Raw genomic sequence first — 18,974 nt, forward strand, 5'->3', positions numbered from 1 at the left:
ATTCCAGTCACCCAACTACACTACTGATTGCTTCTGGACGCGACTGGACAAACAAAAATCGTTGAACAGGTGGCAGCGTTTCATTTGCTAAAGGTGATCGAAGCATTCGCACATCGTTGAGTGATATTCTTCTATAATGCATATCAGCACAACCCAGCAACATGCAGTTAGCAGTGTTTGACAAGAATCAAAATTTGGAACAGTAATATAGTCGCAAGACATACTTGTGTCGGGTATCCACTGTATTTGGTCTAGAATTTAATGCAAGAGTGTTTATATCACTAGATACCCTGCTACGGCCTCTAACGGAAGAAGAAAGGGTTGAACCAGGATGACCAGAAGAATGAGCAGCACCAATCCCTTCAGTAGATGAAAGTTGCATAAAATTAGAGCTAGTATCCAAGCTTGCATGCATGGGTTTTAATTTTTGATTGTGTCGTGATGTTCCAACATAGTTTCCCCATTTACCGACACCACCCATACGTGGTAGTGATGATGCATGTGTATTTTTACAACGGCTGTTTTGGTTATGTTTGAGTGCTGAACCTAGTGGATCAAACGATTGATTGGATGGCAAGTCTTGCATTCCATCATGCAACTTTTTTCCACACGGCAAAGATGACGAGTCTCTACGATTTAAGTTAATAAAGTGTAGCATGCCCATGCTTTCAAGTGGGTTGTTAGAGTGACCTTGAAGTGTGCCGTTTTTATTAGAGCACGATTGCAAATCACGTATAGCAGAAATAAATTGCTGCTGAATCGGATCAATCATGGTTTTTGTTGGAAGCGTTGCAAACAATGGTGATCGAAATAGAAAGTTTAATTCGTGATCAATGACTTGATCGAGTGAATGTGCCGACAGGGTAGACTTTACAAAACTAATTGCAATGTTATATATTCCCTAAATGTGCACAATACATATTTATTTGTAGTGCCTTGTTAATGATTGTCGACATGATTAGATATTCAACGCTTACCTCGAAATGATATCTTTCTTTGGCTAAACCATGCGATTTTCGAGAGTTGTATAGTAGTAGAAAGCAATACGACAATGAAAAGTTGTGTAATTTGGTTTTTGTTTCATGGCAAGCATCTGCACTTGAGATGCCTTCTATTGAGAAAAGCTCTTGCCTATAAAACAAACCAAATAAGCATCAAGCCATTTAAATTCAGTAAAATATTGGAGATAAAATAGTGCAAAAAGATGCATTCTACTGGTTAAAATATCATTAAACAATCCTACTTTGAAATTTCATTTACTTGGCGAATGAATGCTGGAGGAACATTGTTCCAAGACTTGGATGCTTGCTCTTGAGCTCGTACAAGCTGCTCACGAATAAATGCTTGCACAAAAAGCACACCTGCTTTTAGAAAATTTTCAAACTCGATCGAGTCGAGGACTTTTTGAAGTTCCCGATTAGGTTTTATCGCATGGGTGATCACTGCTTCACCTATTCTTCAAAAGCATAGCATCATCAATAGTTTAAAGTGTATTTATATTGATAATCTATACGACTGGATTATATATGCGCCATGTACTTACGAATAAAATGGTCGATATCAAACTGCTTTGTGTCTATAACCAAAAGGCGTGTAGGTTGCCTATCAGTGTTGAAATAGCAGTCGAGATGATCTGATTAAATAGGGTTTGATGTATCACTTGTATTTGCAGCTAAAGCATCATCAAACAGTATAATATATGGAATTGATGCTGGATTACCTACCGCACTTCAATTGGAGTAAACATGTTTTTGGAGTGGGAAATGATTGGTGTTGTTGGTACTGAAGGACGCGACCCATATGCATCTAATTGCTCCAAATGTAGTCCACTAACAGTTTCCAGAACGCATGGCCAGTTACAAAGTGTCAGAATACTCTATTATTTTGATCCAGAGTTTAAAGCGACAATACTCAACTCTTTAAACGATCCTGTGCCTTTACGAGTCGCTATGCTTGGTGGTTTTACTGATTGCTTGCGACTTTTTGTGTTTGTAAAGTATTTACTTGGTTCCAATTGGCTTACACCTGTCTGGGAAAACGATACGGATGATCGTCTCATGGCTGTCAAGAGTAGTACAACGAGCAAAAGTAGCTGTTTCAGAATGGCGAGTTGAGTTGCAAAGCACGTTTTCAATTAACTTGTGCAGGGAAATTCATTGGCCACTGACTAAACATGTAAGCGTGTGTAGGCTTGCATATTATTCCAACCCCATTATCCAAAAAATATAAAAACGAGATTTTAGTGTGCAATATACATTTTTGTATTTTAAAAATGTCATTTTAATCAAATGTCGCCAGATGTTAGACTGGAAACCCTTGCAAAGTTAAAAAAGGTATGAAAACATGGCAGAAAAACAAGACACGCAGAATGTATGCAAACAGAGAGAGACTACCAAGTACTGTAATATAATGAAGATGTGATCATTGGGAGACTGCTTGCGTTCCAGCGCGGAACAGTTGTGAAAAAAATCCGCCAGTGCTACGTTTTCGTTGTTGCATGTGTTGTTGAGCAAGCAGATTTTGCTGGTGTTGGTTTTGCAACTGATAGTGATGCTGCAATTGGTGGTGTTGTTGGGAATACATACGCTGTGATGCAGTTAGCGGGAGATTGCTAGAGACATCTTGCTCTTCGCGCTGTATAGTCCATGGACAGACCTCGTGAATTTTACCCTGCTGGTTGAGGCCCTTGCGCTGACATGTATCATCAAATCCAGAATCACGACGAATATGTGACTGATGGAGCATTGCAGCCTCTGCCTCGGACTGTGGGTGGAAAAAACTTGAAACTACGGTAGGCATATTGGGTTCATTGGCAGACGATGAAACCCCATTTGCACGCCAAGGGTAAGAGATCAAGGTGTTTAAATAAATTTCCAATTTTTGGACCTTTGTGGCAGGATCCAGGAGTTGATAAGAGCTAGAAAAAGGAGATTCGGGAAGCGAAACGGTAGGACATTGACAGACAATCTGTCGATGCAACTCAACCAAGTCGGTGGTGGAGCGAATCATCACATGGCTACAAGCACCGCGAATTACTTTGATTCTAAACTCATCGCCAGTAGTGCGTCCAGTAGCACGAACAGACATGACGTCGGCAAAGATGACATGAGGCTGAAAGCGCAAGAGAGTAGCCCATTCTGCAGAGATCTGAAACCCCTGCTTATGATTGGAGTTGGGCTGAGAGCGAGGGATGGCAGCATCTCTGACTCTGTCCATAGTACTCGATGTAAAGTGAGTAGCATTCTTGGCTGGCACAGCTGGAGCTGGTGGTAATGACACATGTGCTTCAGCCACAGTGGCTGCCATGGACTGTGGCACAATAGCAGCCTGTGGCGAACTGCGCTTTGCATGAGCCTGAGGGTATGCGGCAGTCTTGGCCGCAACCTGAGTTTCTGACTGAATCTGCATTTGGTCGGAGTTGGCCGCATTGGATTCATTTTTCTTGGATGTTGTCTGAGCAACCGCGGATTGGCGTTGACGGTCCGTCTTCTGTGAAGTAGACTGGCTAGGAAGACCATTGTCCCTGCTCATCAGATCAACCTCTTGGAAATAGCGGATGGGAACCATGCCTGATACAGCAGTGCGAGCAAAAGGAGTCGCATACTGGGTAGATACAAAGTAGACCCCACGCTCACTGTCAGCAGAAAGAGCATAAAACGGCTGTCCTTTGCGGAATGAGAGCAGATGTGGAGACGGAGAAATGTAATCGGCAATAGCCTTGATTTTGAAAATAGTGGATGCAAGTGCAGGCATTGTGAAGTACAAGTCGTAAAGTTAAAAGATGATTTCTGGATTGAGAAAAAGGTTGGTCTTTAAGAATCAAACTGCGATTGGAAAGGTTATAGCAGAACGTCGGAGTTGATACTGATCAAATTGTCGGATTCGAAATTTAATATATAGTTGAGGTGATCCAAGACAAAGTGTGAGCAGATGTAATAACAGCTAAATAGACAAGTCTGTTTATGTAGTGGATTTGTATGACTGGGTTGATGCCGGGTATACACAATATGGAAAGATGATAGAAATGACGATCCTTTTATCATGATGGTTTGTTTATTCAAAGTGTGCCTCTTGGTGTTGGGCCACTGAGCTTGTGCCTTTGTTGTATTGTAGTGGAGCTCTTGAGCCCACGGAAATGCATTGATGAGGCACTTGCTACGAATCCCAACTATCTACAAATGACTTATGGTCTACCGCATAGCACTGTTACCCTGCTATTGCTTGACGGTGCCTCTTATTATGAATATCATCTGCGACAAATGCTTTGACTTGCTACATATGCTTTGCAAATCTATTGACTTCACTTTCATTTTGACCCTCGTCATGCTGACTTGCTACACATACATCATACCTGATTATCTTTTTTTCAACTCTCCAGCCTCTAGTGCACCCTTCTTTCTGCAGCTCAAGATAAAAGGGTTAGGGACTCTGAAAAATATTTATATTCAATAGCCCAATTTATTGTGTTTCGGAAATATTAATAGCATCAAGCAAGCTGCAATAGCAGCCTTTCGGAAACGTGAATTCTCCATTTGTAAAACTGCACGGTTGTTTTAGGTTAATATAGACTCTACTGGTCGAGAATCAAAGCTCTTTCGTCATAGCAGAACCAAGATCGGCGAGTAACCGCTAGACCAAATGAGTGACGTCCTGCATTCAATCAAGAAGAGCAGCAGGTCGCCCGACAAACTGATCGTGTCAACAAGTCAGATTGTCGCCACGGCATAGGAGATATAAGCAATAGGTGTTCATGCCATTCAAGTCAGTACTTTTCTTTAAGCCGAAATTGGGTGGCCAACATGGAAATAACGGCTGTTGTATTCCCGAGACATGCAACCTTTGTTTTCTTTGGCTAAAATGTGAGCATATCTGTGCAATATTAGAATACAACAAATACAAGTTTGATTAAAATAGTCACTCAATATCTGAATTGCAATGGATAAACTTGGTGATCGTGCAATGTATGACTATACCAAAGGGAGGAGGGGATAATCTCAGTTTAAAACTACAGCTTAATTTTGTGTGTCATATAGAGGTTATTAAGGGATCTGTAAATGCTTTTATATTTTAGAATTTTCCGAACAATAACTAAAAGGATACTTGACATTCATTTGATTCTAGACAATACACCATTTCACAAGACTACAAATTGACTGATTAGACATGGCTTGCCAGCCGTTCAACAAACAGTCATGTCGCGAGGTATAGAGTTCCATATTGCCTATTCCTAAACCCTGATGGCAATTGCTTGAATAAGGAATGGTTTTGTAGGGCGGGCGATCCCATACACAGGAAGAATTGATAATGTTGAATAAGCAGCCAATGTCTAGTAGGAAAACGGAACGAATATTTAAGCATTGTTTATTCCAAAGCAAAACAGTGCGAGATAAATACTAGTTCCATTTTACGTGAATACGGCTGTAATCCATATTTTCAATCATTTCACTGTCAAACTATTATTCAGTACTTACCATTTGCAAGTGAAAGTACTTGCATAAAGCATGAACCCAATCATGAAAACTTCACCAACTACAGAGTTGCATCAACCAAAAACAACTGCAACTGGTCCTCTTCATGCAAAAAACACTCGCTTCTTCATCGATGCCATAACAGGACGCACAGTTCTCCTTCGAGGTGTCAACCTATCTGGCAGTGTAAAGCAACCTTACACGCCTCGCTTGCCATCACATTCATTTTTAACTGAAGAGTTTTTTGACCATCGCAATATATCTTTTGTGGGAAGGCCCTTTCCTTTGGATGAGGCTGACCAGCACTTTGCTAGACTGCATTCATGGGGATTCAACTTTTTAAGATTTAATACAACTTGGGAGGCTATTGAACATGCTGGGCCGTAAGTATTATTGCAAATGTTTGCATATTCATCATATCACTGTAGCAATGGATAGATATACAAATCCATATAGTATAGCTTGTAGCTGATATTTTTTCAATTTATTGTCTATTCCGCAATACCCAAACTATAGAGGAATATACGACCACGACTACATCAATTATGTTGTTCAAATTCTACTTGTAGCCAAGCGGTATGGATTTCGCGTATTCATTGACCCTCATCAAGATGTATGGTCTCGTCATTGTGGTGGATCGGGAGCACCTGGATGGTCACTGGATCTAGTAGGTCTCAACCCTCGCAACTTTGCTTCAACCAATGCTGCAATTGTCCAGAACTTATACCCTGATCCTGCCCACTATCCCAAGATGATTTGGGCGACTAATTACTACAAACTGGCTGCAGCAACAATGTTCACCTTGTTCTTTGCCGGCCGTATATTTGCACCCAACTGTCTTGTATCGGGTGTAAATATTCAAGACTTTTTACAATCGCATTATTTGGGTGCGGTGACTGCTCTAGCTAAAGCCATCCACGCTACGCCTGGGCTTGAATCGGATGTAGTGGTTGGGTATGATACGCTCAATGAGCCGTCATCGGGATATATTGGCTGCGAGGATATTACTAAGCTTATGGAGTCACAAGAGCTGCGAAAAGGCTTGACCCCTACTCCGTTGCAAACCATGCTTCTTGGCGCGGGCATTGCATGCCAAAACGTTCAGGTCTGGGACGTAGGCTCATTTGGTCCAACCTGTGTGGCCACCCAGACTGTTGATCCTCACGGTATCCGAGCATGGCACGACAACATACCTTGTATTTGGGCCGACCATGGTGTATGGGATCCGCTCTCTCATACTGTTCTCAAGCCCGATTACTTTTCCAAGCATCCTACAACAGGGAAGCACATTAATTTTCTCACTGATGCGTGGATGCCCTTTATCCAGAAGTTTGCCACCGGAATTCGCTCTGTCCATTCTTCTGCTATTATTTTTGTCGAGCCTCCTGTGAATGCCTATCCACCGAGTTTTTCCTCGAATGGAGAATATGGCAGCAACTCTTCGACCCACGCCCTTGACGGACCATTGTGCTTTGCTCCACATTGGTACGATGGGCTCACTCTCATTACCAAGCATTTCAACACGTGGTATGGAGTGGACTATCTCGGGTTTTTGAGAGGCCAGTATTCAAGCATAGCTTTTGCAGTGCGATTTGGAGAAGCAGGCGTCAGATCGACATTTAAAAGTCAATTGAAACTGTTGCAGCAAGAGGGTTTGGATCAAATGGGAAACTACCCTTGTGTAGTGGGTGAAATTGGAATTCCATATGATATGGATAACAGGCATGCATATCTTACTGGTGACTATTCGGCCCAAATCCAAGCTCTTGACGCCAACATGAATGCCCTTGAACGGAATCTGATGAATTTCACATTGTGGAACTATTGTTCTGACAACAACAATTTGTGGGGAGATCAATGGAATGGAGAAGATTTGAGTATTTGGGCACCGCCCATAGCAATGGTGGTCGCAAAAGAAGTAGAGAAACACATGTATGACTCGGAAACGAAAAGTAATTTGACTGCCGACGTGTCAACAACTGCTAGCAGTAGCAGCAAAGTAGAGACACTTACTTTTAATACTGACGGTGTGGTAGACCCATCATCCAGCAAGTCAGCTCTTTTGGCAGATGAGTTTTATTCTGGAGCTCATGAGGGATCTACTTTGCTAGATGCAGGAGCACGTGCACTTACAGCATTTACTCGCCCGTTTGCTATTCAAACTCCAGGCACGCCCATTGCTCAAGATTTCAATCTGAACCTAAAACAGTTTGTATACACGTTTGAGCATAGTGTAGATACTACAGGGGCGTGGATTGGCGATCCTAGGCTTTTTATGAACAAGGGTGAAAATGCCACTACAGAAATCTATCTCCCTCGTGTACACTTTTTCAATGAAATAGCTGACAAAGTTCGAGTGGTCCAAGTTTGGGTGTCCCATGGCGTATGGGACATCAAACCCAATTTGCAACGTTGTATATGGAGTTGTGGATGCAAACCCTCCTCGACGCTTAAAACTTCGAATCTGGATGGCGATGATATGGATGAAAGTCGTGGAGTGATTCAACACACAATCCGCATTTCGGCTATTTCGCGCAGCATCGCTTCTCATTTGGATGAAAAAGTACAGGCGTCATCTGGAAGTAAATTGGTACTGTTTGAAGAAGATCCAGAACAGGGTAGGGCAATTAGGAGCATCGAAGACGAGGAGTCTATGGAGCTGTGCCCTCAGTGCAACGTTATGTAGCTCGTTAGATGAACGTTAGCTCGGGCTTAAATGATTCGTATCATCCGTCTTGTAACCCAACTGTCATTCTCATTTTGCAAGACCTAGAATTTTGGCCAATCATTTTTTTCAATATCTTAATCAAATAAAAGTCTAATTCAAAAGAATGCGAATTCATTTAGTAGATGGTGAGATTTCAAGATTGTAAATCAAAATACACCCAAGGTCCTATTTGTACTATGTATCTGTACCTCGGACAGGGTACTATAACTGGACATAATTTCCTGGAAACTATAAACGACTCAGTTAGCATTCAATTGTATTATCAAAATGTAGTACGACAACTTACTTCGCCCTTGCGACCATCACATTCGCCTTCCCACCAGCTTTCAGTACTATCTGTGCGCTTAGTAACAATGACAATATCATCCTTCTTGAAACTCAGATCGGTCGGCTGCTCTCCATTAAAATCATACAGAGCGCGAGCAGCAAGTACACGAGGAGGAAGAACAGGAGGGATTGGAGGTGGCTTGCGTAAACCAGTGGAAGTTGTAGGTGTAGCAATATATCCGGGGGTAGGTGGCGAAACTTTAGAAGAACCGACTGGTCCTCCATAAGTATACGCTGGCAGATTACTAGAGTTATGAATGGGTGCCGACATAGGATTGGCCGTGTTTAATTCAGAGCCTTGTGGCATCTGTGGATTAGAAGCAGCTACACGTCTGTCCAAAGCACGATACAACACTTGAGCTGCATTTGGCTTCATGACTGATCCCGAAAGAATCTCGCGAGGAGTATGACGAGCATTATAAAAGGATGCATTGGTTTCTTTTCGTTCGACAATAACAGATCCTTCAATAGAAACTCCAGCAAAAAGTCCTTTTGTTTTTGAGTACGAGTATATAGCAGCTAAACATCCAATGGCTCCACTTGCTTCAGCGTTTCTACCAAAAGGGCCAGCAGCAACTTTGCAATTCAAATTTGTGTTAGTAAAGCTTACGGTTTAATTGCGTTGTGATTGCAATACAGTTGACATCGCACCAACAAGCTTCCAAGCTACATACCTGACAGATTTCCACCAATAGTGACATTTCCACCCATACTAAATGCACGAACCGCATCATCGGTATTTAAGATGATAACAAAATCGGTGATTTCCGCACCAATCTGTCCTCCAACACCCTATATACATGCATGTTCAGTTCCAAAACAAAATTAGTACATCAGATAGTCCCAGCAACAAAGGATATAGACATACCATTCCAGCAGTGCCCTGATTTTGAAACCGAAGCAGATTCATAAAAGTTTAGTAAACAGAAGCTCAATTAGCAAAAAGGTTGAAATTACACAATTGCATCCTAAACGAAAAACAGTTGTTGGTCTTACGATAGCAGACGGTGCAGACCAGGCTGTAAAACATATCAAACAACATATAGATGAGTAAAAGCAATACAAGCAGACTAATATATGGCTAGTCTGCCACTTTCAACAGATGCAAAGTATCAACAAACCAATAAGCTTCAAGCTCATTTTTGTTACGATCGCCAATAATTATAGCCAGCAAAAACAGACAACTTACATCCATCAGCGAGTCTATCCGTTGTAGCAAAGAATAACAGCACCATGTGAACATTGTTTCAATACCGAAACAAACAACCAATTAGTAACAAGACAATTCAGCAAGTCCGTAATAAAGCAATCCATATGGCTCACTTGGCAACAACAAGACCACTTCCGCCCCGTCCAGAAAAGATGAATCCTGCTTTGATGACAGTGATGATGGCAACTCCCTTGGCATTCGCTAGTTAGAAAGTTAGCATGCTGTTGTATCAATGCAGTTGGCAAGATTCTGGTTAGTTTGCATTAATGATTCTTACCCAGAATATGAGTGGGAATAAGCTGGTCAGGACCTTTATTTTTCTCGGGTTTAACAAAGTGGTCGATGATATTAGCGCATTTGCGACACTCGGTAGTGATGTCTGTAGGAATAGGCGAGTTGACACTAAAGGACACCATTTCGTAGTATGGGATCGATGCAAGTGAGTTTCAGAAAGAATATTAAATATATTGTCGAAATAACTGTCTTGAACAAGCGCAAGAAACCCTCTTTTGCTTAGATGGTCCATTTTCCGGTCCATCTTCCGGTTGACTTGCTACTGCTTACGATGCCACATAACGTGACTCTCGAGAGTCTGCAATCGATCTGCACTGCTTTAATAGTACAGCCATCTTCACGTAAACGAGCCTCTTCTATACCATCTCTTTGAACATAAATCATGTTGGAATCTTTGTTGCACTTTCTACAAATCAATGTCTTCAATTCTCCCTCTGTGTCTGGGATCACGCCCTACAAAACTACTCTTTACTCAAGCGATTGTCTACAGGGCTTATAGACACTATCAACTTCTATACCTTGCGACACTGCTTTTTGTTACACAATTGAAGACCATGTCATGAGATTGGTTGTTTATTGTATTTTGACACCCTTATTTAGTGTTTTATCAAGTGAATACGGCCGTGATGACGCGAATAGTTAATGATTGGTTCGCATTCTAAATCATGTCGTAACTGCCTGTCACTCATTTTTGTCTGTAGTGTTGATTTTGCTGTTTTTGAGTAATCCAGTGTTCCATTTGTTGTTTAAATTCTGTTATTAATCCTGCTGATAGATTCGTTTTCATTTTAAATTGATGCTCCATCTACCAAAAAAATTAAATCAGTTGGAGCATTGAATCCAATTGACAAACCCGCCAATGCCACAATCCATCATGTATTTGGAACAAGCATTTGTTACCTCAGACTGTCGTTGGCGAGATCGATCAAGAATCTCAGAAATAACTGATTCGTACTGTGTTGATGCTGAATCCGGTTCTTTGTCAACACCAATATGGGTGAGTGATTTGGATTGAATTGAATTGGTTTGTGTATCAATGCGTGGCAATACACGCTCATTTGAATCATCATCGGATTCATCAGAATAGCTTTCGCTATCCATCCCGTTCAAATCAGTAGTGTTGCTTGATGCTACCAATATATCTTCACTATATTGAATTCAACCAAAACACCAAATTGATTTTTAGAAATTAAACTCCATGTTTGAATATGCGGTATGTTTAGTATAACAACTTACATTCCACCAAATGTATGTTTTGCTAGTCGACGCTCAATGCAACCAACACGACTTTGATTTATTTCCCTGATACTTGTAATGCTGTTTGCAACTCGCAGTCTGAAATCTGGCGATTCCGCACATGGATTGTTTTGCATCATGAGATACTCGATAGATTTTGGGTATGCATCTGAAATACAATACCTGAATGGGTCAGTTTTGTATATACTCAACATGATGTATTCAATATAAACTGTACTCCACCTTTATCGAAAATAATAATTTGGTTGTCAGAGAGATCTAACAATTCCAAAGCAGTGCATTGTTGAATTCCTTGAACAGTTTTTAATCTGTTATGAGAAAGAATCAAAAATCGTATAGTATTTTGACAGAAATCCAAATTTGGAATAGAGTCCAGCATATTCTAGATTATATGCTTTAATTTAGTCTACCTCGATATCTGACTATCAATATTGCACTGTCTTGCAACCCATATAAAATAGTAAATGTTTGATCGACACAAAATCAACCTACCCTTGATAGGTAGAGATGAGTCATTCTTGGTAATCGGTATAGCTCAGCTACCTTTACAATGCATTCGTTGTCAAGTCGAACGTGTGTCATGATATTCATTTCCTCTAATCTGATAGCATTAAAGATTCAAACTGGATTACAAACAATATACTTTGAAAATAATACACCTGTTTAAGCAGCCTGTGATACACTATAACTTACAGCTCAGAACAAGATAATAACGACCAGTTGGGAATGTTTCGTTTGGCAATCATTGCAAGAGTAACCGTGTTTGGGATTTCTAAATGTTGCGTCCATTTAAACATCAAAGTTGAAAACACACTAGTTTATCAGCACTGATGTTTTTACATATTCAGTAAAATATTAGCAATCTTGATATAAAGCACCTGGTCCAAGGCCATTTTTCTTTATGTGTTGCATTAAACTTGGAGCTTCAGCCGACTAGAAGGATTAATTCGATTGGCAATGGCATAATCAGTATTATTTATGCTTTGTATTTGATCAAACTCCTGAAACCCATATTTTTAGCAAACCTTGGCAGTTAAAGAATAGGCCGAGACGGAATGCCTTTGCACTCCTGACACCTTTTGCACGGGTTTGAGTTGAGCAGATCGAGACTTGGACATGGTAGTAGTCATTTTTGATACTGGAGTAGATTGACGAGTATTTGAAACTGATTTGGGTTTAGATACAACACTATTAGTTTTTGCAGCAGCAAGAGTCGAGTGTGTCGTTGAACGTGGTTTCGTTGATAAGACGCGCGAATCGACTGCAGTTGGTGTTGAACATTGAACCAGTCTTTGAGCCGAGGTTAAAGTAGATGAAAGTGACGTTGGTCTTGCTATACGAATACTTGACTTGTCTTTTGTAGTTTGTTTTTTTTCTACAAATACAGCATCTTTTGGACAAAATCCAAGTCAATACAAGTCATTCGACCAACAAAAACACCATTCAACTGCATAGCAGTTAATGAATAGACAGTTGGTGGACTTGCGAATCAATAAGAAATGTATTGTGCAATACCCTTTGTATTAGCCTTTTTCAAAGACTCGGAACGAGCAACAGTTTTAATATCAGCAGATGAGCGTAACATAATCGGGTAAAAACAATACAAGCTTTATTGAAGTTGCAGTGATAATAAAGCAGTGGATCGAGACGAGTTAAGCTTGAATCTTGCTACAAGTAGAATATGATAAGCCATTACAGCATGATTAGGGACGCATTAACCGCTGATCCACCTGTAGGGTTTACCCGCACTATTCATCTACGATGCCAGAGTCGGGTGAGTTTTAAACTAAAGGTCGCTGCTGAAGCAGCTGGATGGAATCTGCAATCAATATTATACTTTTGTATAAGATATTGGACTGTCCAAAGGGCTTTGGCTGGTTCTACTACAGCCCGAGCATCCAGTCAACTGATTTCATCGTTATACTAAACTGTATGCATTTGCTGTTGATTCAGTATATATTGTTAGTGCTGTTCGTACTCCAGTGGGTTCCTTTGGTGGTGCTCTCAAGCCTCTTACTGCAACAGAGCTTGGCTCCATTGCTCTGAAAGGTAAGCAGCTTGAATAGAGTCCGAGTGTTCAACAATCTCATGTTTCTGTTATAACTTGTAAAACCAGCTGCTATTACAAAGGCCAAGATCAATCCTGAGCTGATTGAGGAGATCTTTTTCGGTAATGTCCTCTCAGCAAACAATGGCCAGAATCCTGCTAGACAGGTTGCTCTCGGTGCTGGTTGTTCAAAGAGCATTCCTGCCACTACGCTCAACAAGGTGTGCGCATCTGGCATGAAGGCCATTGAGCTTGCTGCTCTGACGATATCTTCTGGAAATGCTCATGTATGTTATCTTGCACAGTTGTATGATGTTTGCGGTTGCTTCATAAACCATCTATAGTCTGTATTGAAGCTAATCAAGTTTATCTAGATTATTGCTGCAGGTGGTTGTGAGAGCATGTCCAACGCTCCTTTCTATCTTCCTGGACAGAGATGGGGTACAAAGTTTGGTAATCAAGAGATCGTTGACAGTATTATCAAGGATGGTCTGTTTGACGTCTACAACAAGTATGTCATGGGCAATGCTGCAGAGTTGTGTGCCAAAGAGTTTGAGATTTCTCGCGAAGCTCAGGTATATTATCGATGTTTATCACCTAGTCATGTCTGGTATGCTAATTTAAATCTGTTGTAATCCATATAGGATGACTATGCCATTTCATCTTACCAACGTGCTCAAGCAGCTACAAAGGCTGGTCATTCCTCAAACGAAATTGTCAATGTGGAAATTCCTGGCGTTCGTGGTAAACCTGGAAAAACCATTTCTGAAGATGAGGGCATCAACAACTTGGATATTTCCAAACTTCGTGCTATGAAACCTGCCTTTCAGTCTGTTGATGGAACTGTCACTGCTCCAAACTCTAGTCCCTTGAACGATGGTGCTGCTGCTTTGATCCTTGTTTCTGGATCAAAACTCAAGGAATTGGGACTCGTTCCAGTGGCCAAAATTCTTGGCTGGGCTGATGCTGCTCGAGTACGTATATATTGTATCTAGCACAGATTTGAATACATGCAACTGACCTGTATCAATCTTTGTCTTTTAGGAACCTGAACGCTTCACGATTGCACCGTCCCTTGCCATTCCTAAAGCACTGAAACACGCTAATCAAACCATCGAGGACATGGACTTTTTCGAACTCAACGAAGCTTTTTCTGTTGTTGCGATTGCCAACAGCAAAATCCTTGGATTGTCTGCTGAAAAGGTAAATGTCTTTGGTGGTGCAGTTGCCATTGGCCACCCACTTGGTTGTTCTGGTGCACGTATCGTTGTTACGTTGATCAATGTTCTCAAAACACGTGGTGGTCGTAAAGGCATTGCTGGAATCTGTAACGGAGGTGGTGGTGCTAGCGCTGTTGTGATCGAGTCAATGCTTTAAGCGGCTCTCAAGCTATCTACCTTTTTCAACGTTTGTTACAAACTACAACTGCATTTTGTTTGTTACACAATGAATGAATTTTAAAACAAACCCTGTTTGAACTTGACAGCAACCCATTGTGATGATCAACTACACACTTTGTAGAAAACAGTCCATTTATTTTTTAAAAGCACATTTTATAAAATACCAATTTGTTTCATCTGTTTACGCACGGCAGCCATCTTGCGATCCACCACATCCAAACTCTCCTCAATCTCATCTAGTCTCTTGCGGCTTTTGTTTCCACCACCACCACTGCTAGCAGGAATACGACTAAGCTCAAATGTCAACTATAAAATAATAAACGGATACAAAGCACAAGAAATCAGTCAACACAGCAGTGCATAAACTAAAAGTACTACTATTTTGATTTACAAAACTTACTCTTGATTTTTCTTCAGATAGTGAGCGCAGCTCCTTGTCCAGTGTCTTGCGCTTTGAAATAAACTCGTGTAAAAGTGATTCCGATTTGCCACTACTATCATGTTCAGAATCACGCTGTCCCCAATCCCCTACCGGAGTACGTCGATCATTATGATGTCCTTGATCTGCTTCGTGAGAAAGTGGAGACGAAGGTACTATACTGTTGGTACTAAACCGTCTTGCACCACTCTGAACAGCAGCAAAACGCGAAGTCAGATTTATACTCGTTGGATCTCTGCCACTGTGGTGGTGGGTATGTAAAGGAAGTTTCATTCCAGGAGATTCAGTAGATGGTGACTGTGCAGCCCAAGCTTGACTTGCTCTTCTATTCAAATTCAACGCAGATTGGGTAGGACTCGGCGTAATTGTATCTTTGGCACGCACACCTTCAGTCAACCCTGAGCGGTAAGGTGTATTTGCACCACTAATACAAGACAAATGGGTTTGTGAAAGAGAAGATTGCGACCGAGAGTTGACATCATTTTCTGGATTGGTAATATGGTCTTCAAACCCATAAGCTGTAGTAGCTCGAATACGTCTAGATGAACTAGGTGTAGTATGCTCAGGCTCTTCATGATCAATATTACATTGCTGCGTGTCCGAAGCAAAAATACTAGGAGTAGGTGTAGCTCTCGATGCTTGATGTGGAATCTCATCCCATGCATTGCAAAGTGTATTCGATTCCCTTGCAAGACTGTTGGAGCCAACACTATGGCCACCATCTGAACGCATCCTACTGATCATTAATTTTAAGCTTTCGTTGTCATACAAAGCATGTTCAAGACGCTCGCGATAAAAACTTTCGTTGGTAGTTACTTGTGCTGGCGAAACTGATTCATACTGCAATTTCTATTATATATAACAAGAAACAATAAAACATATTAGCTCAGACTCACCACGCCTCAATATCCCAGGTTTTCTTGTATCATTCTACCACATATCAATGTGGATAAAGTGGTAAATAGAATCAATACGTGGGCGATTTAACATACTCTCAATGACGATTTTAATGTTTCATTTTCCATCATCAGCTCGCTATGTAAATATTCAAAACAGCATTAATAGTAAGTTAGTAATTCATCAATCACTTATGACTGACAATGATTTAATTTGCTGTATGCATACAACACATTTATTGTAAAATAGTCAAGTATATTGCCTACCTGATTCGATCTTGCTGAGTATGTATTTTATGAGAAAACAATCTAAAATCTGCTTCGTGTCGTTCATTTTGTGTCTAAGCAGTTAACACGACAGAAAAGATTATATTAGAATTTAGAAATACAGTCATGATAAATTTAAAATAATCTACCTTTTCGTGTTTAAGTCTGTTTGTCAACTCATCAATATCAATGCGTTGCTGCGAAATCAATTCCTGCTCGCTTTTTAATTGATCAAGCAAATCTAAATCAGAGTTTGCATGAAATTAGTTGATCTGCAAACAAGCCAATTGACATTATCATGGTAATAAATTCGATTTAAACATATTCTGTAAACAACTCGATGCAAAAACTAACCCTGATGCTGTTGATCAGATTGCACACTGACACGATATACTCTCACATAGTCCTCGCGCGCATTATCCAATTCTCTCAACGCATCAGAAAGACGAGATTCCAGCTGTAAAATGGTATTCTGCTGCTCTTCTGCAGCCGGGTTGAATAGTTGCAGACTCTGGTGGTCATGTCGAGAATGGATATGAGGCTGATTCAAAATATGAGATTGCCGAGCCTGGTGTTGTACTTGAAGCTGCACAGGGTGTGAATATGTAGTGTCTTGACGCAAATCCCTTTTAGAAATAGACTCATCAAACCGACTTGGAGAAAAGGATGGATTTTGAACTTCTAAATGATCAGTATGAGACCGTGGTGAATGTTTTGGGGATATCTGTGTAGCTATCTTGACGATATTATGCACTGGAGTTTCATGGATACGAGAGTTGGAAAAAGATGCAGGAGAAACATCAACAAGGTTAGGTTTAGCGTCAGTTGTTGTGGGAGATTTAGATTCATCTTTTGAATCATCTTGCTTTTCGATTTGATTATAATGCGGTATTTGGTTTGTTATAACTGGAAATTCAAGACTGTTTTGAGTTTTTTCAATAGACTGTGTGATTGGAAGCGGTTGAGAACTGGAATAAGTCGATTCAGTCGTTGGTGAAATAGCAGCAGGCAAAATCAGCACGTCCATAAGTGGATTTTTAGAGACTTCTGGTGCAATATATATATTTTCTGTGTTGGCACAATAGACAGAATCTATATCATGTTCATGGTGTGGTGCATTAGGTAAAACCACAGGTGACAGTTTGATAGTTGGACTTGGTTGAGCAAGAGGCGCAATAACGGGAGAGCGTTGAACAGGCCGCCTTGCATTACTTTTCAATGAAAGACCAAATGGATCTTCTACTTCTAGATCTTGTGGTAAGATGACAGCTTGAACAGGCGGACATGTTTGTTTTATAAATGAATCTGATTTTTCCGTTTGACTCGATTGGTTATAAATAGTATCGCCAGTGAAATCTGCACATTCTGAAAATGGGTTTGGTATGTTTGTCAGCGTGCTTTCTGGATTTATCGATATAATTGAGATCGATTCTTGTAACGTAGCCTCAATATCTTTATGTGGAGTAGAGTCAAACTTTTGAGATACAATAGCATCCTGTGCAGACTTGCCAAGGGTTTCAGACTGGCTTTGTTCAGGATGAATAGGTTTACAAGTAGAACTAGTATTGGCAAAAACCAATTCAAGCTGTGAAGACTCCTTATAAGGAGATTTTGATAGTTTGACAGCTGTTTTGAAAGAATTGCTGCTTCGAGGAAGTAGGGTTGAGCCAGGAGATCTAGTATTTTAAAGGAGGAATAAAAGGCAATGCCAGATTATTACAAGGTAAACATCTCAGTATGATGACATGAAATAATCAACGTCGAGTAATACTGATTTAAAAATTAGTTCAAGTTAAAAATGAATATAGTATTTTACCTGATGGAACGATCAGAAGGTGGCAATTTTCCCAGTGTAGATTCTTTGACAGGAACGGAAATATCGGCTTGCTTTAAAGTGGTTGCTTGAAGAACTTGAGTTGGAATAAAACATTTAAATAATCAGATTCAGATTGGCCATTTTAATAGTAGGATTTCTCTGCATGTTTATAATGAGCAATATAAATGTGGACTATTTACTCGAAATGATATTTGAAACATTACCTGGTATTGATCTTGCAGACCGCAACTCAGAAGTCATCTTGGTAGTAACTAATGACTGTTTTTTCCTGACGTCTTCGCCAGGTAAAGTTTTGTCGCTATCACTCTCGCTGCCCTCTTTGTCCAACGTGGCCATGGATTGACGGAGCTTCAGTCCAAACTCCAGAGACCGATGCGGTTGTTTTTGCTGCTGGAACTTTTCTAGATGCCTTGAGTCATTTCCAAACGATTGTCGCTTAGTAACAGTTTGAGACTGGCGGCCAGTAGCAGTCGTAGAGGTTAGTTTGACAATGCTCGGCGCAGGAGTAGATTTGGACGTTGAGCTAGATGACAATGGGATTCTGATGGTGTTTTTTTTGCTTGAAGTTCCGTTTGTAGAAGATACAATCTCGTTTTTACGTATAGATCTACTGGCAGCTGTAGTTACAGAATCCCCGAGCACCATACTTGCTAGATGCAAACCTGAATTCGATGCTCGCAACAACTTCAACAGTTCAATTCCAGCCAATCAAATGTGAATTAAACACGTGACTTTACTGTCTTGTTGGCATGTCTGCAAATGCTATTTTGCTGTTTAATATCGGATTTGAGTGTCAAACTCGAC

General features: G+C 40.6%; 8 protein-coding genes across 8 annotated transcripts; 2 read left to right on the forward strand and 6 right to left on the reverse strand.

The window, feature by feature from the left end:
• Positions 1–7: 7 nt before the first annotated feature.
• On the reverse strand, positions 8–2,059 carry BATDEDRAFT_22884 (uncharacterized protein; the record flags this gene model as incomplete). Its single annotated transcript, XM_006676595.1, has 7 exons — positions 8–131; positions 225–901; positions 978–1,131; positions 1,244–1,451; positions 1,544–1,602; positions 1,725–1,876; positions 2,024–2,059. 7 exons carry the CDS (start codon positions 2,057–2,059, stop codon positions 8–10), a joined length of 1,410 nt encoding a protein of 469 aa, XP_006676658.1.
• Positions 2,060–2,241: 182 nt separating this feature from the next.
• On the reverse strand, positions 2,242–3,841 carry BATDEDRAFT_36615 (uncharacterized protein). Its single transcript, XM_006676783.1, has one exon. It carries the CDS (start codon positions 3,751–3,753, stop codon positions 2,422–2,424), a length of 1,332 nt encoding a protein of 443 aa, XP_006676846.1. The 5' UTR covers positions 3,754–3,841; the 3' UTR covers positions 2,242–2,421.
• A 1,639-nt stretch (positions 3,842–5,480) lies between these two features.
• Positions 5,481–8,293, forward strand: BATDEDRAFT_34412 (uncharacterized protein). The gene is made up of 2 exons (XM_006676727.1): positions 5,481–5,851; positions 5,985–8,293. The coding sequence occupies exons 1-2, from the start codon at positions 5,502–5,504 to the stop codon at positions 8,152–8,154; spliced, it is 2,520 nt and encodes an 839-aa protein (XP_006676790.1). The 5' UTR covers positions 5,481–5,501; the 3' UTR covers positions 8,155–8,293.
• On the reverse strand, positions 8,293–10,201 carry BATDEDRAFT_34413 (uncharacterized protein). The gene is made up of 8 exons (XM_006676728.1): positions 10,011–10,201; positions 9,847–9,934; positions 9,713–9,726; positions 9,520–9,542; positions 9,392–9,406; positions 9,198–9,315; positions 8,483–9,099; positions 8,293–8,424 (listed from the first exon to the last, which is right to left on the reverse strand). The coding sequence occupies exons 1-8, from the start codon at positions 10,147–10,149 to the stop codon at positions 8,398–8,400; spliced, it is 1,041 nt and encodes a 346-aa protein (XP_006676791.1). The 5' UTR covers positions 10,150–10,201; the 3' UTR covers positions 8,293–8,397.
• A 511-nt stretch (positions 10,202–10,712) lies between these two features.
• Positions 10,713–12,030, reverse strand: BATDEDRAFT_86456 (uncharacterized protein; the record flags this gene model as incomplete). Its single annotated transcript, XM_006676982.1, has 6 exons — positions 10,713–10,832; positions 10,928–11,174; positions 11,264–11,285; positions 11,507–11,666; positions 11,777–11,885; positions 11,978–12,030. The coding sequence occupies 6 exons, from the start codon at positions 12,028–12,030 to the stop codon at positions 10,713–10,715; spliced, it is 711 nt and encodes a 236-aa protein (XP_006677045.1).
• Positions 12,031–12,300: 270 nt separating this feature from the next.
• On the reverse strand, positions 12,301–12,869 carry BATDEDRAFT_86455 (uncharacterized protein; the record flags this gene model as incomplete). The annotated part of the gene is made up of 2 exons (XM_006676983.1): positions 12,301–12,659; positions 12,800–12,869. 2 exons carry the CDS (start codon positions 12,867–12,869, stop codon positions 12,301–12,303), a joined length of 429 nt encoding a protein of 142 aa, XP_006677046.1.
• A 171-nt stretch (positions 12,870–13,040) lies between these two features.
• Positions 13,041–14,790, forward strand: BATDEDRAFT_18805 (uncharacterized protein). Its single transcript, XM_006676503.1, has 6 exons — positions 13,041–13,058; positions 13,238–13,333; positions 13,401–13,618; positions 13,706–13,906; positions 13,976–14,305; positions 14,376–14,790. Exons 1-6 carry the CDS (start codon positions 13,046–13,048, stop codon positions 14,706–14,708), a joined length of 1,191 nt encoding a protein of 396 aa, XP_006676566.1. The 5' UTR covers positions 13,041–13,045; the 3' UTR covers positions 14,709–14,790.
• Positions 14,791–14,884: 94 nt separating this feature from the next.
• On the reverse strand, positions 14,885–18,815 carry BATDEDRAFT_86454 (uncharacterized protein; the record flags this gene model as incomplete). The annotated part of the gene is made up of 8 exons (XM_006676984.1): positions 14,885–15,037; positions 15,132–16,019; positions 16,163–16,205; positions 16,334–16,407; positions 16,483–16,574; positions 16,688–18,009; positions 18,150–18,243; positions 18,374–18,815. 8 exons carry the CDS (start codon positions 18,813–18,815, stop codon positions 14,885–14,887), a joined length of 3,108 nt encoding a protein of 1,035 aa, XP_006677047.1.
• Positions 18,816–18,974: the final 159 nt, after the last annotated feature.

This window comes from Batrachochytrium dendrobatidis, assembly GCF_000203795.2.
Source record: "Batrachochytrium dendrobatidis JAM81 unplaced genomic scaffold BATDEscaffold_2, whole genome shotgun sequence".
In the NCBI taxonomy this organism is placed as follows: domain Eukaryota; kingdom Fungi; phylum Chytridiomycota; class Chytridiomycetes; order Rhizophydiales; genus Batrachochytrium; species Batrachochytrium dendrobatidis.